Source organism: Armigeres subalbatus, chromosome 3, assembly GCF_024139115.2.
Source record: "Armigeres subalbatus isolate Guangzhou_Male chromosome 3, GZ_Asu_2, whole genome shotgun sequence".
Taxonomy (NCBI): Eukaryota; Metazoa; Arthropoda; class Insecta; order Diptera; family Culicidae; genus Armigeres; species Armigeres subalbatus.
The window spans coordinates 181,419,691-181,438,770 of record NC_085141.1 but is presented as its reverse complement, the minus strand read 5'-3'; the positions used below and the strand labels follow the sequence as shown (position 1 = coordinate 181,438,770).

Below are 19,080 nucleotides of genomic sequence, written 5' to 3'. Positions count from 1 at the left end.
TTTAACAAACAGGATAAAAATGAGTTGGCGTTGGATTAAACAAATCATAATATCTTGCTTCAAATCCCATCATTGTATTTTCATTTCCTTTTTGAACTGGATGTGGAATTTGATTGGATTTGTATGGAATTTGGATTGGTTTTGGGTTGGTTTTGAATTGGATTTGAATTGGATGTTGATTGGATTTGCATTGGATTTGAATTGGATGTAGATTTGATTTAGATTGTATTTCAGTTGGATTTGGTAATTAATTAGATTTGGATTGGAATAAAATCAGATTTGGATATGATTTTGATTGTATTTAGATTGGATTTGGATCGAATTTGTATTGGATTTAGATCAGATTCGAATTAGATTTGGATTTGCTTTGGTATCGATTTAAATTAGATTTTGATTGGATTTGGGTTTGAATTGGATTTGGATTCGATTCGAAATTAAAATGGATTTCAATTTGTTTAGGATTGAATTTGAAGTAGATTTGGATTATATTTGGATTGGATTTAGATTGGATTAGATTTCATATAGATTTGAAATTGAATTGGATTTGAATTTGATATGGATTGAATTTGAGTTAGATTTGGATTGGATTTAGATATGAATTAAACTTGGGTTGGATATGATTTGGATTTAGATGGGATTTTGATTTAATTTAGATTAGTTCTGGATTGGGTGTTGATTAGATGTGGATTGTTGTGAACTTCATTCTATTTGCCATTTGCACAATAAAAGAAGGCCATTGACCTCGTTAAGTTTTAAGTTCTCTAATAATCGAATCATTACTTAGATCGTTATCTAAAAGCTGGTTAGATTTGTGGGACAAAATAATGACAAAGTTATAAATCAAGATTTGTCTTTCGCGACCCACCATTGATCAGCCTACGACCCCCCTGGGGGTCGCTACCCACAGTTTGGGAACCCATGTGCTACATGAAGACATTGGCCAAAAATTTGACAAATTTTCATTGCCGCTTGGTGCGATTTGGACGAACCCCGACCAACTGTGGAAATGCTAATAGAATATTCGAAAGCAGGACAAATTCCAGTTGGGATGTAATCATTTAAGAAGAAGACCCCAAAGCCGTTCAATAAATGCTTCTTTCACTCCAAAACTCGTAAGCGTTTTTTTAATTTATTTCGTCTGTAACAGTTATATTCCTGCATATAATCTTAGAAAGGAACCTTAAAACATCAAACATTCATGCTCCAAAAGCCTCAGCTCTCATGGTGCTACGTTGACAGACCTAGATCGTCCTTGAAACTTGATAGTTCTTCTATGTCCTCAGGTTTATCTTCTTCTTCTTCTGCTTTTGCCAATTCTGGTGCTGATTCTGCCGACCTTTGTTCGAAAACTCGGATGGGAGTACTCTTCAGGATTTGCTGGTATCGATCCTTGATTTCGATAATCCATTCTTTGTCGTCCCAGTGGTACCAACTCAGCACGCAAATAATCAGAATGAAAAACAAGTTGGTTAGAATTCCTTGAAATAAAAAAAAGTCCTGTTGTAGAAAAGCAATCCCAAATCATCAATTTCGTATTCAAACCTATAACAGCTGACACGATCGGCCAGTTGAACATCAGATATCGCAGTCCGGAGAAATTCGCAGTGATGTGAAGTTGGGCCGAGTAAAATTGTACGTCTCGCGATAGAACGGAAATGTCCACGCTGGTCACCGGATGCGCCTGACTGTCCTCGAAATGGGTGAATAAATCGATTGCCAACGTTTGTTTCTCTTCCCGGTAGCCAAAAATGAAAAATGGTGCCAGTACTACCGTAGAGATCATTTTGAGCAATCCCGATTTGAAGTGTAGCATCGAAAGTCGACAGGATTTTGTGGAATATTCACTCGCTTCGCGATCCCGCATAATGGCGCAGACAGTAAACATGCCTGAAATGAGAAAATGTTAATCGTTTGTTCGGGCAAATGAGTATTTATTAAAATGCGATGGTACCAGTTTGGTCATTCTGGGATGATTCCGGCATTTCAAGGTACAATGTAACTCGGTAGGCTTGACCTATCATTAGGAATTGTTCCTTTTTCGTTAATATTACTGTGTCCGATGGGTAATCAAGGCACTTTTGCTCGGCATGGCAGTCTCTGAAATTTCGAATCAAAGCATAATTTACAATGTAGTGAAACACAAAGTAGGAAAGGGACGAGCCTGGGATTGGACCCATGAACTCCTGCTTATAAAGCAGAAGCGCTGGCCACTAGACCACCAAGCTCACATTGGTAAAATCCTGTGAGAATTTCTGCGAAAATTCATATAGGTATTCTTTAGAAAATCCATTCAGGTTCTCTCTGGGCAATTCCTTTAGAAAAATCATACAGTATTCCTGCTGGAATTCATTGAATATTTTTTATGGCATGAAATAGTTTTCGATGGTATTTCTAAAAGAATTTTTGAAGGAATTCTTTAAAGAATTTTCGAAGGGATTCCGGCAAACTTTTTGAAGGAATTTCTGGGAGAACTTAGAGTACCGAAGGAATTCCCGAAGAAAAACCAGAATGAACTTTTTAAGGAAATTTTAAATAAATTTCTACATACATTTTCAAAAGAACTCCTAACAGAGTTTCCGAATGCATCCCAGGAGGCAATTTCCGAAGGAATTTTCTAATAAATTTCCGAAAAATGTTCAAGGAATTCCAAAATAGTTCTTAGAAGAATTTCTAAAGGTATTTTTTTAAGAATACCTCAACGAATTTCCCAAAAAAATCCATACAAATTTCTTAAGGAATATGTGAGGGGAATTCCAAGAAATACCCAAAGAATTTCCAAAATGCTTTCTGGAATTTGTTTCCGGGGGAGTTTTTGGCAATTTCCGAGGGAATTACCTGACGAATCTCCAAAGGAATTTCTGGAGGAAATTGTGAATAGATTACTGGAAAAAAATCCGAAGGAATTCCTAGAAAAATCCAGGAAAAAGAACATAAATACCAGTAGCCATTTCCTTTGGAATTGTATTAGGAATTTTTCCATAAATTCCTTTGAGAATTCCTCCGGAAATTCCTTCAAAATTCATTAAAAAAAATCCTTTTTATGGATTCCTCTGGAAATGCCTTAAGATTCTTGGAAAGTCTTTTAGAAATACCTTCAAAAACTCTTTTAACAGTTCTTTCAGGAATTATTTTCAAAAATCCTTCCAGTTTTTTTTAAATGCCTTCATAAACTCATTTGGAAGATCCTGAACAAAACCCTCTATGAATTTCTTCAAAAACTCCTCCAAAAGTTCATTTGAATTGGACTCATTTCATTTTCCTCCAGATTTTTTTCCTTAAATAATCTAAAAATTACTTAATAAATCTAAAAATTACAAGAAGTTCAGAAAGATATCCCTGGGAATGTTTTAAAGGAATTGCTGGAAGAAGTTCTGAAGAAATTCCTTAGAGAAATTTCGAAGGAATTCCTTATGCAATATTTTTATGAAATAAGAAAATTATTTTGAGCTTTTTAGTGGAATGTTTTCACCTGTCATAAGACGAGTTTATACAATCCCATTGAATTCCACCACTTCCATAAGGAATTCAATGGGATTGTATAAACTCGTCTTATGACAGGTGATTTTTATGAATTTATTTAAGGAATTCATGGAATAATTGCCAAAGAAATTTGAAAAGGAGGAATTTTTGAAGAAACTCTAAGCGGAATTTCTTAAGAAATTTCCGGAGGACTTGCTAAATAAACTTCCAAAGAAATTATTTAAGAAGTCTCCAAAAGAATTTTCAAAGGAAGGTAAATTTGATATTGAGTTCTGACAAGTTGCAGTTGCATCAGTCACGGAGAAGCAACAATTGACAAGTACAGTCAGTCTTAGCTAAGTTAAGCTAAGCTATACCCTTGTTTAGCTGTTCAACATTTGATTAATTCACAGTCAGCCTGTCAATTCTCATAAAATTTCAGAAATTCTCTGAACCTCCCTGAACTAGCAGAAATAATTACGTACTTCCAGAAAGTTTTCAAAAAAAAAATATGGCAGCGCAGATACTATTAGAAACTTCAAGACTTTTTGGGAAATCTTAATACATCATTGAGCACTTTTTGGAATGAAAAGAATTCCTCATAGACTCTGAGAAGCTTTTCGGAATAGATTTCTCGTTTACAATCCCTGGAAACCTCCACGATAGTCAGTTTAGGCTTTAATAAAATTTCAAACTTCTGATTAACTTTGAAACGTTTTAATGATATTTTTAAAGATCTAGAAATTGAAATAGTATTGATTAATTATTTAGTCTTCCATTTACTTCCACTATTAACTTTTTTATGTATCAACAAGCAGATACGTATTTCGTTTCCTACTTGGAAACTTCTTCAGTGTTTGTTATTGTCTTTTAACCTTGAAATAGTATTGATAGTAAGACAGTCGACAGTCTACATCTCGATATCTCTCCCTATGTTTCCTTAGTCCGTTCAATCTACATACATTTGGACTTTCTACATCTCGATAACCTCCCTATCTCGATGTGTTCTGATCATATTTTGTTCAGGATTAACTCGATGTCGATGTCCAAATTTTTAGAATACTGGACAATAACAAACACATCAACAACAGGAAACGGCATTTGTTTTATTGTCGTTTTTCATAGCAACAAGTTTTTTTGGGTCTAGCACCCATTTCAATTTTCCTTCCATTCCTCGATCTCTCCCTATCTCGATGGTCCCTTCAATATCGTGATGTGGAGAGCGACTGTATTAGATCTTTTAGTTAGCCATTTGGCATGCTCTTACTATTATAGTCATGGGTAGGAAAATGCTTCAACTGTCCTACCCAGGTATTTTCATGCGTAGGACATGTCCTACTTGTCCTACCCGCTGTCGGCGCCACTAATCCGATCGTTTCTGTATGTAGAATAGCTGGATGGCGCTTTTCCCCCTGCTGAAAAACAACCTTTTACTCTGCATGTTATAAAGGAGTCGGAGATTAACCGCTGTTGGTAATTCATTACTATACATTTCAATGCCTGAATCAAAATTCACCACTTAGTTTTCATTCAAAAGCTCCTATATCATACGCACATATCTTATTGTAGATGAAACATTTCAATCATTCAAACTTATCTTGAGCTTACCTGTAGTTAAAATACACGTCTTTGACGTGCGACACGGTGGGCATGTATGTGTAGTAGAAGTAGGCATACATAAATATCGATGCCCACACGATGGAGAATCCAACCAACACTGCCGCAATCAGCTTAATCAAAACACTCTTCGTCGACTGAACTCCAGCATCGGTTTTTCGTTTGTACTCCTCGGCATACGCAATCCCGGTCACAGCCAATGGTTTTAGCAAATACTTACGGATGATTTGGAAGGGGTCCAGTATGGTCAATATCAAGCTTCCCAACTGCATCGTGTGCTATTAACATTCGCCTTCACTATACGAATCAAAACAAATAAGAAGCACTCCTCAAAATAAGTTATTTTGTTTTGTTGCAGCGTCTGCCCAGTGGGTTGCAATCAGTGTCGACGTGACAAAACAAATACGTGTAACGAAGAGTAGAGCGCCCTATGCAACACGTGATACCAGTAGCAGTGGCTAGGACAGGACTCCGTAGCAATCATCCACTGTGTTAGAGAGCTGATGGTCTACTGAAGGCCAGCGATAACAGAGCGAGCAACGCAGTGATTTAGAAAGGGCATCCTTTATCAGTTCGGAATAACGCGTGATGAATGCACCTAGCGATGTCAACCAATCTCTTCATAGGAAAACCATCACTCACAGAGAATCGTCGTCTATCTCGGTATTGGCAGACTTCTTTTTGATTGGATTTGCAAGGTTTAAATGATGATACCAAAAAAAATGAGAAAGGCAAAAACTAATTGCACACGCGTAACACATTGTTCGGTTCAAAGGTGGTTTAATTACGTCAGCGGTACTACCGAGCAGAGGTGTTCATAGAAGAGGGTGTTAAGGCAATAAAAATGTACTTTTAAATAATGGTATGCGGTATACGGAATGATCCAATTTCGTACGGTTTAAATCAGATCTCAAAACTTCATGAAATATGCAAATAAAGCCGAACATAAAGTCCTTTTCGCTCGAATCTTTTGATGGCTTAAATAATTGTTATTATGGCTTATTAGAGTTTCAATATATGGAGAATCACAAAATTAAATGTGCTCCACCACTGTACTAGGCTAAGGTTTGAGGCATATATCAAAAGATATTCTAGTTACCAGATAAAGATTGTCGCTGTCCGGAACATCTTTTGCTGGCGAGGATAGGGGATCTAAATGTCAATGAAGAAAAAATACATACGATTTTACAGTTAGGTACCACACATGTTTCGAACAGCAGAACAAAGAGAACCAAAGCGACAATCTTTATCTGGTAACTAAAATATCTTTTATATATCCTATACAACAATTATACAAAATAATCATATTAAATACCTTTCCATCACTTAGGACACTAAACGAAACGAAACTTTTATTTTTTTGCCTTTCTCGTATACTAAGTATACCAGGCGGGTGCTAAGGTGTCAAATATTTGTTGGCTCAAATCAAGCGAATGCCGACGGCACTAACACTACGCCGTAGTCTATGAAAAATAAACACTGCAGTGAGTGAGAATGTTCTGAAACGCACAAAGTTTGGATAATGCCAGAAATAACTGTTTCTGCTCAGCACAGAGTTTTTTCTATCAACATACTTATTTATCTGCATATTTCGCTTACGCAATAAAGTGAAAACACTACATTTTTACGGATTTGGTGTATTTTTGTTCGTTGCAATCTTTAATTTAATATGTGCTTTCGACACCACTCTCTCTTGTAAACACGGTACACAATACAAATTTTCACAAATACCACGACAATTTATGTAAGTATATGAGCATTTTGACATTGGAGTATAAATTTATGCGCCAAATAAGAGGGTACTGTCATACTTGCCAAACTCCATATGAAAAACCCAGATTAATCCACCTAGCGGTGATGGTGCCTTTCTCGTTCGTTCAAAAGGTTTGGAAAAATCTAAAATAACTCCAATATGTGGATTGGTATTATTTTTCATATTTGTTTATATGCATAAAAAAATTCTCGCCAAACGCAATTTGTTGCAAACAAATCGGATTAGCATAAGAGCAAAAAATGGCATTTTATTTTGTAGTTTTAAAATTAGTATTTTCGCCATAACTTTTGACCCAATTGTACGATCCGTCCAAGTTTCTATAGGAAACAATGGGACAAGATTCTACGTTGAATGCAATCTGTTGCGAGCGACCTGAGAAACACATATTGCACATCAATCACAGTAACTTATATATGACCGGATTCAGTCACTATATGGTTACTGCAACCAGATTTGTTGAACTTGTATTGCTTGGGGAATAGATGAAGTCTAAGTGCTAAAAAAGTGAGCTAGACTTTTTTGAACTCTTTTTCACAATAAATAGTAATTTGACCAGAACATCTAAGCCCACAGTCCGATCTGGACAATTTTCAATAAGAAAATATGAGACATTCTGCGTCGAATGAAATTTAATGCGAGCAAATCGGTTGAGGAAGAGTGCCTGAAAAATAAGTGACATTTTTTTAGCGATTTTTCCATAAAAAAACCAGAATAATGAGTCACATTTTTTACGTGATTTTTTCGTATGAATTTGTATTTTGGCCATAACTTTCGATCCCATAGTCCGATCTGGCCAAGTTCAAATAGAAAACAATGGGACAGGATTCTGCGGCAAAACATACTTTTGCATATAAACGATAAAGACGGATCCATAAAAAACTGGAAAACGATCCTTAAATAACATCTGAATGTTCCTTAAAATGCTACCATAAATCCATAAAATAGTTAATGAGATTCCATAAAGAATAATTTTTCGAGACACAACTAAGCTAAAAGCAATTAATTGGGAAATATGTTCCATTAACATGGTTAAGAAAAACAATACATTTCTTGCTATTTTCCCATGAACATGTGACAAATGATCCATAAATCTTTGGAAAATGATCCATAAAAAAAACTATATTTTGATCCATAAAACTTCAAATTTGCGCATTTTTTTATCGTGAAGATGATCATGGCTGAAATTATGGATAATCATCATAATCATCATTTGAAATTTCATGGATCAATATATAGTTTTCATGGATCATTTTTCAAAGTTTTATAGATCATAAAAATATTCTTTATGGAATCTCTCGAACTATTTTATGGATTTATGGTAGCGTTTTATGGAGCATTCAGATGTTATTTATGGATCGTTTTTCATTTTTTTCATGGATCGTTTTTCCACATTGAACGGTGCAAAGTAAGGGCTGCCGGATTCTGCGTCGAATGCAACTTGTTGCGAGCAAATCGGTTGAAGATAAATGCCCAAAAAATGAGTGACATTTTTTACGCGATTTTTTTTGTATGAATTTGTATTTTGGTCATAACTTTTGATCCCATAGTCCGATCTGGCCAATTTCAAATAGAAAATAATGGGACAGGATTCTGCGTCGAATGCAACTTGTTGCGAGTAAATCGGTTGAAGATAATTGACCGAAAAATGAGTGTCACTTTTTACGCGATTTTTTCGTATGAATTTGTATTTTGGCCATAACTTTCGATCCCATAGTCCGATCTGGCCAATTTCAGATAGGAAATAATGGGACAGGATTCTGCGTCGAATGCAACTTGTTGCGAGTAAATCGGTTGAAGATAATTGACCGAAAAATGAGTGTCACTTTTTACGCGATTTTTTCGTATGAATTTGTATTTTGGCCATAACTTTTGATCCCATAGTCCGATCTGGCCAATTTCAAATAGGAAACAATGGGACAGGATTCTGCGTTGAATGCAACGTCATCCATCGAACCGGTACTCGGAAGGCATTTCCCAGCCACCCCGCATGTTTAATCATCTAAGGCAGAAACTTTCCGTTGATAATCAAAATTTAGTAGTTAGCTTACCTTCTTTGGTGCAACACCTGCGGTTAAAATCCGAGCAATGAATATCACCCGATTGTTGCTGTTTGCAGTGTTTTTACTGTTGGTGGCATCTGCATCAGTTGAAGCATTCCCCAGAAGATTCCGAATTACGAGACAAACTGTGGTTCGTGAAAATTGAAAATTTCAGTGTTTGTTTTCTTTTCGCACAGCAATTACCAAACTACAAAATTTTCAGAGATTCGGGCGGATGTTTGGCAGGACTTTCAATCGGGCGTTGAAGACGCTATTCGGACGGTGATCACTACTCGAACGCATCATACTTTATCATCTGCTCATCATTTCAATTAAGAGTTTTGATTAAAATGAATTTATTTGATAAATGTGATATCTCAATAATAAAAACCTAATATTAAAATTAAAACTTCAGCTTACTCCACAGACCATTGTAAGTTTTGAGGAATAGAAAAATGCGTTTTCTGCTACATTTTCATGTAGATAAGTTCTTAGACTTATTTGAACAAAAACTCGATCACGATGGATTATTACGGTGGATTCCAAAAATTATTCTTCTCTTTAGCTTCCATTGTTATTGCTGCGTTCTGCGTCGAATGCAACTTGTTGCGAGTAAATCGGTTAAAGATAAGTGCCCGAAAAATGAGTGTCATTTTTTACGCGATTTTTTCGTATGAATTTGTATTTTGGCCATAACTTTTGATCCCATAGTCCGATCTGGCCAATTTCAAATAGGAAACAATGGGACAGGATTCTGCGTTGAATGCAACTTAATGCGAGTAAATCGGTTGAAGATAAGTGCCCGAAAAATGAGTGACATTTTTTACGCGATTTTTTCGCATGAATTTGTATTTTGGCCATAACTTCCGATCCCATAGTCCAATCTGGCCAATTTTAAATAGGAAACAATGGGACAGGATTCTGCGTCGAATGCAACTTGTTGCGAGGAAATCGGTTAAAGATAAGTACCCGAAAAATGAGTGACATTTTTTTACGCGATTTTTTCGTATGAATTTGTATTTTGGCCATAACTTTCGATCCCATAGTCCGATCTGGCCAATTTCACATAGGAAACAATGGGACAGGATTCTGCGTCGAATGCAACTTGTTGCGAGTAAATCGGTTGAAGATAAGTGCTCGAAAAATGAGTGACATTTTTTACGCGATTTTTTCGTATGAATTTGTATTTTGGCCATAACTTCCGATCCCACAGTCCAATCTGGCCAATTTTAAATAAGAAATAATGGGACAGGATTCTGCGTCGAATGCAACTTGTTGCGAGGAAATCGGTTGAAGATAAGTGGCCGAAAAATGAGTGACATTTTTTACGCGATTTTTTCGTATGAATTTGTATTTTGGCCATAACTTCCGATCCCATAGTCCGATCTGGCCAATTTCAAATAGGAAACAATGGGACAGGATTCTGCGTCGAATGCAACTTGTTGCAAACAAATCGGTTGAGAATAAGTGCCCGGAAAATGAGTGCCAATTCTTACGCGATTTTTTCGTATGAATTTGTATTTTGGCCATAACTTCTGATCCCATAGTCCGATCTGACCAATTTCAAATAGGAAATAATGGGACAGGACTCTGCGTCGAATGCAACTTGTTGCAAGCAAATCGGTTAAGGATAAGTGCCCGAAAAATGAGTGACATTTCTTACGCGATTTTTTCGTATGAATTTGTATTTTGGCCATAACTGCTGATCCCATAGTCCGATCTGACCAATTTCAAATAGGAAACATTCTGCGTCGAATGCAACTTGTTGCAAGCAAATCGGTTAAGGATAAGTGCCCGAAAAATGAGTGACATTTTTTACGCGATTTTTTCGTATGAATTTGTATTTTGGTCATAACTTCCGATCCCATAGTCCAATCTGGCCAATTTTAAATAGGAAACAATGGGACAGGATTCTGCGTCGAATGCAACTTGTTGCGAGGAAATCGGTTGAAGATAAGTGCCCGAAAAATGAGTGACATTTTTTACGCGATTTTTTTCGTATGAATTTGTATTTTGGCCATAACTTTCGATCCCATAGTCCGATCTGGCCAATTTCAAATAGGAAACAATGGGACAGGATTCTGCGTCGAATGCAACTTGTTGCGAGTAAATCGGTTGAAGATAAGTGCTCGAAAAATGAGTGACATTTCTTACGCGATTTTTTCGTATGAATTTGTATTTTGGCCATAACTTCCGATCCCATAGTCCAATCTGGCCAATTTTAAATAGGAAATAATGGGACAGGATTCTGCGTCGAATGCAACTTGTTGCGAGGAAATCGATTGAAGATAAGTGGCCGAAAAATGAGTGACATTTTTTACGCGATTTTTTCGTATGAATTTGTATTTTGGCCATAACTTTCGATCCCATAGTCCGATCTGGCCAATTTCAAATAGGAAACAATGGGACAGGATTCTGCGTCGAATGCAACTTGTTGCGAGTAAATCGGTTGAAGATAAGTGCTCGAAAAATGAGTGACATTTCTTACGCGATTTTTTCGTATGAATTTGTATTTTGGCCATAACTTCCGATCCCATAGTCCAATCTGGCCAATTTTAAATAGGAAATAATGGGACAGGATTCTGCGTCGAATGCAACTTGTTGCGAGGAAATCGATTGAAGATAAGTGGCCGAAAAATGAGTGACATTTTTTACGCGATTTTTTCGTATGAATTTGTATTTTAGCCATAACTTTCGATCCCATAGTCCGATCTGGCCAATTTCAAATAGGAAACAATGGGACAGGATTCTGCGTCGAATGCAACTTGTTGCAAGCAAATCGGTTAAGGATAAGTGCCCGAAAAATGAGTGACATTTTTTACGCGATTTTTTCGTATGAATTTGTATTTTAGCCATAACTTCCGATCCCATAGTCCGATCTGGCCAATTTCAAATAGGAAACAATGGGACAGGATTCTGCGTCGAATGCAGCTTGTTGCGAGTAAATCGGTTGAAGATAAGTGCTCGAAAAATGAGTGACATTTTTTACGCGATTTTTTCGTATGAATTTGTATTTTGGCCATAACTTCTGATCCCATAGTCCGATCTGACCAATTTCAAATAGGAAACATTCTGCGTCGAATGCAACTTGTTGCAAGCAAATCGGTTAAGGATAAGTGCCCGAAAAATGAGTGACATTTTTTACGCGATTTTATCGTATGAATTTGTATTTTGGTCATAACTTCCGATCCCATAGTCCAATCTGGCCAATTTTAAATAGGAAACAATGGGACAGGATTCTGCGTCGAATGCAACTTGTTGCGAGGAAATCGGTTGAAGATAAGTGCCCGAAAAATGAGTGACATTTTTTACGCCATTTTTTTTCGTGTGAATTTGTATTTTGGCCATAACTTTCGATCCCATAGTCCGATCTGGCCAATTTCAAATAGGAAACAATGGGACAGGATTCTGCGTCGAATGCAACTTGTTGCGAGTAAATCGGTTGAAGATAAGTGCTCGAAAAATGAGTGACATTTCTTACGCGATTTTTTCGTATGAATTTGTATTTTGGCCATAACTTCCGATCCCATAGTCCAATCTGGCCAATTTTAAATAGGAAATAATGGGACAGGATTCTGCGTCGAATGCAACTTGTTGCGAGGAAATCGATTGAAGATAAGTGGCCGAAAAATGAGTGACATTTTTTACGCGATTTTTTCGTATGAATTTGTATTTTAGCCATAACTTTCGATCCCATAGTCCGATCTGGCCAATTTCAAATAGGAAACAATGGGACAGGATTCTGCGTCGAATGCAACTTGTTGTGAGTAAATCGGTTGAAGATAAGTGCCCGAAAAATGAGTGACATTTTTACGCGATTTTTTCGTATGAATTTGTATTTTGGCCATAACTTTCGATCCCATAGTCCGATCTGGCCAATTTCAAATAGGAAACAATGGGACAGGATTCTGCGTCGAATGCAACTCGTTGCGAGCAAATCGGTTAAGGATAAGTGCCCGAAAAATGAGTGACATTTTTTGAGTAGTTTTGCGCACACACACACACACACATACACACACACATACACACACACATACACACAGAAAAAGAGGTGCGGCAATCGGTTCTGCGCCGTAGTAACAATTGACGTCAAAAACGCGTTCAACAGTGCCAGCTGGGAGGCCATCGCCGTAGCGCTACATGGAATGCGGGTTCCTGGCTATTTGTGTAGAATCCTTAAGAGCTACTTCGAAAACCGGATTCTGGTCTACGATACGAACTCGGGGCAGAAGTCGATTAGGGTTACGGCGGGTGTTCCGCAAGGCTCCATACTTGGCCCAATGCTGTGGAACGTTATGTACAACGGAGTGCTAAAGCTGAAGTTGCCCAAAGGCGTGCAGATCTTCGGATTCGCGGATGACGTCGTTCTAACGATAACCGGAGAGTCGCTGGAAGAGGTAGATATGCTGGTGGCGGAGACGACCGACGCAGTTGAAAACTGGATGAATGGGGTCAAGCTGCAGCTTGCTCACCACAAAACGGAAGTGATGCTGGTCAGCAACTGCCGAATTATACAGCGAATGCAGATTATCGTCGGAGAGCACGACATACCGTCCGTGCGGGCTTTGAGACATCTAGGAGTGATGATCGACGACCGTTTGAATAAGAAAATTATTTTGAGCTTTTTAGTGGAATGTTTTATGACAGTCTCGTCTTATGACAGGGGACCGTTTGAATTTCAACACCCATGTCGACTATTCCTGCGAGAAGGCGGCAAAGATGGTCAATGCGCTTGCTAGGATCATGCCGAACGTTGGCGGACCGAGAGGCAGCTGTAGGCGTCTTCTGGCGACCGTATCATCCTCAATACTTAGGTACGGCGTTCCAGCCTGGGGAGCTGCGCTCAAGACGAAACGTAATCGCAGGAAGTTGAATAGCGTGTTTCGTCTAATGGCCATTCGAGTGGCGAGTGCGTACCGAACAATTTCGTCAGAGGCAGTTTGCGTTATCGCAGGGATGATTCCAATCTGCATAACCTTAGCAGAGGATATCGAGTGCTACCAACGGAGAGGTACCAGAAATGTGAGGGAGACGATGAGACTGGACTCAATGGTGAAGTGGCAGCAGGAGTGGGACAATGCAGACAATGGAAGGTGGACCCACCGGCTCATCCCCAATGTGTCGACGTGGGTGAACAGGGAGCATGGAGAGGTGAACTTTCACCTCACTCAGTTCCTATCCGGACACGGTTGTTTCCGCCAATATCTGCACCGATGTGGCCATGCGTCATCGCCATTCTGCCCGGCGTGTATCAACATAGAGGAGACTCCAGAGCACGTGTTATTCGATTGTCCGAGGTTTGCGGAAGCACGTAGAGGAATGCCTGCCCTAAGCGTGGACAACATCGCAGAGCGAATGTGTCACGATGAAGATACGTGGAATGTGGTAAGCAGAGTCGTGAGGCAAATATTGTCAGAGCTGCAGCGTAGATGGAGAAGGGACCAGCAAACAAGCGTCGGCTCGGAGGAAAATCCAGCATAGTGAGCAGTGTTGGCCTCGGGTCGTCGGGGCGCCGGTGAACCGGAAGTTTTCTGCCAACCGGAATCGTCGGACCGACTTCGGCACTCGATCAGTCAACCTGCTGAAGAAAGAAGAAAGAAGAAGGAAGTGCTTCGGGTATGTAGGGCACCGCCAGTGCGGACGTTATCCACCACCGGAACTGTCGGACCACCTCTGCAACCTGAAGACGAAGTCGGCGCAATGCGCGAAAGCGTCCCCTGCGATAGCCGTTGGTAGTCGGGGCACCATCAGTGCGGAAGTTTCCTTCACCGGAACTGGTGGACCACCTTCGACGCCGGGGGAAGTCAGGAGGATTCGAGTGAGGAAATTTGTGGCACGACCGCCGAGGATCGAGACAACGTAGCAGTGGATCTCAGCAAGCCAGTCGGCGAACTAGCCTAAGCTAGGGGCCAGAATTTTAGAAGAAGTGCATGAGCACAGCCCCCTGAAGTAGTCGCAGCATCCAGTGGTCCTGGGGATCGAGGCAAGGAGGATAAGGGACCCGGTTTATCCGGGAGGCACTTTTTAGCAGGTCGGGAGGAGCCCATCCCTGTTCGCCTTCGAGCATAGTGTGGGTGCTCGAGGTGTCTGTCGCGCAGATTTTTGATGGCCTTTAACCCTTGTAAAAAAAAAAAAAAAAAAAAAAACACACACACACACACACACACACACACACACACACAGACATCACCTCAATTCGTCGAACTGAGTCGATTGGTATATAACACTATGGGTCTCCGGGCCTTCTATAAAAAGTTTGTTTTTGGAGCGATCATATAGCCTTTACCGTATACTTAGTATACGAGAAAGGCAAAAAATCCGTTGTCCCCCCTCTGAAGTATACGTAAAGGCTATATGATCACTCCAAAACCAAACTTTTGATAGAAAGCTCAGAGACCCATAGTGTAATATACCAATCGACTCAGCTCGACGAATTGAGGTGATGTCTGTTTGTGTGTATGGATGTATGTGTGTGTTTTTTTTCCTCCTAAGCAATGGAGGGGGAATCTGCTCAACAGACATCCTGGGTTGTCCAGGAAGTGCGGGGTTAGAGACCACCTCCAACAGCAAACGAGGGAGGCAGGACTACATCCCCGACCCGCTAAACCGCTTCCATTGCCGCCAAGCCCATAGTCCCTTCGGTACAACCAGAAAGTAATGCTTCAAAGGGGGGCCAGTGCACAACGCACCCTCGAGGTTAGCTGCGTGTCCTTGCAGCACCGAACATTGTGACTCGCTTTTTTAGAAGAACACCATGGTATCGTGCCAGCGCGTTGCCGGCTTTCCAGGTGGCCTATGTTTCGCCCTATGTCCTCGGAAGGTGGGAAGGGTCGACTTCGCGCCTGCTTCCCTCTGCACGACTGGTATCAAGAATGATGATGCCGTGTGCACCCCAAATTGACCTCTCCGCGACAGGGTCTATTCGCCAACACACAGAGGGACTTGCCGACGCGGTGCCTACGCCTGCCCCAGCCTTGACGAGGACCTCTTTCCGTCCTCGGGCTCGGAACCCGCCCGGTTGACCGACGCCGCGAAAGCGACGATACCATGTTGTTCTTCGCGCGGCCACTTGTTCAATAAAAGGATCGAGTTCGACCACAAAGCATGACCACCGGTATGACCCATGATGCCGACTCCGATCACTTGGACCACCTCTTATTTGCGCCTGAACTAGCCATCCTTGTGTCCACGCGCCAACTTCTGTGTAGCTCCGAGACGATTTGGACGATAGCCGATAAAACGGCGTTCCAGCCAACTTCATCTTTACACATCCTCCGAACTAGGTTGTCCGGGGTAGTGTCCAGACCACATGTGGCAAGCATGTGGTCACGCATTGCGCGAAAACGTGAGCACACGAACAACACGTGTTCCGCCGTTTCCTCTAAACCTGCGCACACCAAACACTCGGGCGAGGCCGAGCAAGCCAGCTGCGTTACCTGCGCTGTGATTTTGCCGCACGCTTAAACGCCGGGCACATCGAACCCCCATGGGGTGCTTGCTGTTCACAGCTTTGCTGGAACAAATCAAACAATTGAGAGGGTTCGTGCAGCATTGTGCCTTATGTCCCTCCAATCCGCAGCGTCGGCAGAGATTGCTTCTGTCAGGGCCTTTGCAGTCCCATTGCTTGTGCCCCGGTTCCAGGCACTTGAAGCAAACTTCGGGTTGCTCGTATATGCCCACAGGGCATACCGACCATCCCACCTTGACGCTCCTTAACTCGACTACCTTGGAGGCGTCCGCTGCAGATAGCCTAACCAATGCTACCTGCATCCCTGCCGGACCTTTCCGTAGCCAAACGGCTGTGGTGGGCGTCTCCACTTCACACTGTCGCCGCAGTGCCGTGACGAGCTCTTCGACTTCGGTGATCTCGTCCAGGTCTTTAACCCTTAGAATCACCTCCGTCGTGAGTGCCCTCACCCTGACCTTCTCGCCAAGGACTTCCTCCGCCAACTTCTTGTAAGCGGCGCCGGCGGGTACGTCTTATTCGACGTACGTCGGCGCCGAGTTCACCGAGCTTGACATCACTCCTCATCGCCTTCAAGACGTCCGAGTACTTAGCCTCGTCCGTTTTGATGACTAGGGCATCGCCCCTGGAGCGATTGGCGCCTACCCTAGACTTCTTGCAACCCTCATTCGCCTGGGCCTTCTTTTCGGCCCTTGACGTCTTCGGTTTCCTCTTGCTGTTGACCAGGGTCCAGGAGGCGTCATCCCCCTCTATTTCCCTGGTCTGGTGCGACTGAGAGCTTCAGTCTTCCGTAACCCCTTACCACCGTCTTTCCTGGGTGGACGAACCTTTCCATGTCCTTCCTCCCCCGGTTTTGGAGATACCTGGCCGAAGTTCAGCTTCCCTTGTTCGGGGTAGTAACCCTCCGCGTTTTGGAGCGGCCCTCAGGGAGCTCATCCCCTGGAGACTGTCTCCCCCGTTTTTGTGTCTGCTCCGTTGGAGCAGTCACCCCCGACGTGCCCGCGAATACTTGAGCCTCAGTCTGGGTAGACTTTGGCACCACCGTCTTCGCTGGCACCCCCTCGGTCGATTCGACCTTGCCCGAGTCCGCGAATCCCTGGGCCTCAGTTTGGGTAGACCTCGACTCCACAGATTTCACGGGTTCGCACTTGGCCGTCCCGACCGCCGTTTCCAGCTTGGCGTCCAACATCGACTTTCGAAGTTTCAGCAAGCTACTCTTGAGTTCCTTACTGATATTATGCTTCGATGACGCAAAGTCGATGATGGCGTCCAGCTGTTCCGTCGCCACCTCGAATGCCGAAAGCCCATCGCGTTTGCGGTTCATCGCTTTCACAAGCCATGGGCTGTCTATAACCTCTACCGGCGGAGCCTGGAAGATGGTTAAGTGACCCACGCTGGCGCTGCGCACTGAGCTGCCGACTATTGCCTCTGGCCTCCTAGGCGGAGACCTGAACAACCCACCTCTTGCGGAAGGGTTGTCGCCTACACTGCCGTAATCTGGAAAAGTGACGTAACAGCCATTTTACAACATGCATGATTTCCATTTTTCTGTTAAAGAGCTCGATGAGCAGTACTCGTTAACACCATTTTTGTAAAATGGCGTATACGTACCTTTTTCAGATTACGGCAGTACACTACTACCACTAGTTGAAGAATTGCCCGAGCAGCACAAGGCAGACAAAATGGTTGCAGCAACTTGATTGTGACTAAATATGGTCACATATAAGATGCAGTAACCTATGTGGAACATGTGTGCTGCTAGGGTGACTTGGTTTTCCATTTTGGTCCCACGAGTTGCTCGGGAAAAGAGGTCCACCACGCCAGAACCCAGCATGACGCGGTAAGGGACAATTACTGTGGAGGGTGCCCGGGTACCCCACAGGCTCCGTTAACGGCCTAGCTTATTATTTCACCCCCCCTGGCCATGCATCCCCTCGGCACGGGTCGCTCAACGCCTTGGGATTAGGGGTTAGGGATGATGGTCCCGTTGGTCGCACCCACTCACTCTAGCTGATGTCAGAAGGACAACAGTGCCCAGGCTGCACTACCAGCTAAGTACGCAACCCTTAGCTGGCGGTGAATTGTCGTCGGAAGACCCGTGGAAGCGTGAGATTGGAACTTGTGAGGACCAGAGCTGTGTAGGTCGCTCCTTCCCAGATGTAAACTCACCATTTCGCAACCCTGTGTTTTTTTTTTTCTTCCTAAGCAATGGAGGGAGAATCTGCTCAACAGACATCCTGGGTTGTCCATGGCGGGGTTAGGAGCCACCTCCAACGAGGGAGGCAGGATTGCATCCCCGACCCGCTAAACCGTTTCCATTGTCGCCAAGCCCATCGTCCCTTCGGTACAACCAGAAAGTAATGCTTCAAAGGGGGGGGGGCAGTGCATAACGCACCCTCGAGGTTAGCTGCGTTTCCTTGCAGCATCGAACATCGTGACTCACTTTTTTAGAAGAACACCATGGTATCGTGCCAGCGCATTGCCGGCTTTCCAGTTGGCCTTACCACGCCCTATGTCCTCGGAAGGTGGGCAGGGTCGACTTCGCGCCTGCTTCCCTCTGCACGACTGGTATCAAGAATGATGATGCCGCGTCCACCCCAAATTGACCTTTCTGCGATAGGGCCTATTCGCCAGCACACAGAGGGACTTGCCGACGCGGTGCCTACGCCTGCCCCAGCCTTGACGAGGACCCCTTTCCGTCCTCGGGCTCGGAACCCGCCCGGTTG

At 42.3% G+C, this 19,080-nt stretch overlaps 1 protein-coding gene and 1 long non-coding RNA gene across 2 annotated transcripts; one reads left to right on the top strand and one right to left on the bottom strand.

The window, feature by feature from the left end:
• Positions 1-1,081: 1,081 nt before the first annotated feature.
• On the bottom strand, positions 1,082-5,678 carry LOC134220201 (seipin). The gene is made up of 4 exons (XM_062699185.1): positions 5,068-5,678; positions 1,952-2,097; positions 1,543-1,887; positions 1,082-1,478 (listed from the first exon to the last, which is right to left on the bottom strand). The coding sequence occupies exons 1-4, from the start codon at positions 5,346-5,348 to the stop codon at positions 1,228-1,230; spliced, it is 1,023 nt and encodes a 340-aa protein (XP_062555169.1). The 5' UTR covers positions 5,349-5,678; the 3' UTR covers positions 1,082-1,227.
• Positions 5,679-8,791: 3,113 nt separating this feature from the next.
• On the top strand, positions 8,792-9,308 carry LOC134226665 (uncharacterized). The gene is made up of 2 exons (XR_009983534.1): positions 8,792-9,040; positions 9,113-9,308. It is a non-coding gene; the product is annotated as an uncharacterized LOC134226665 (long non-coding RNA).
• Positions 9,309-19,080: the final 9,772 nt, after the last annotated feature.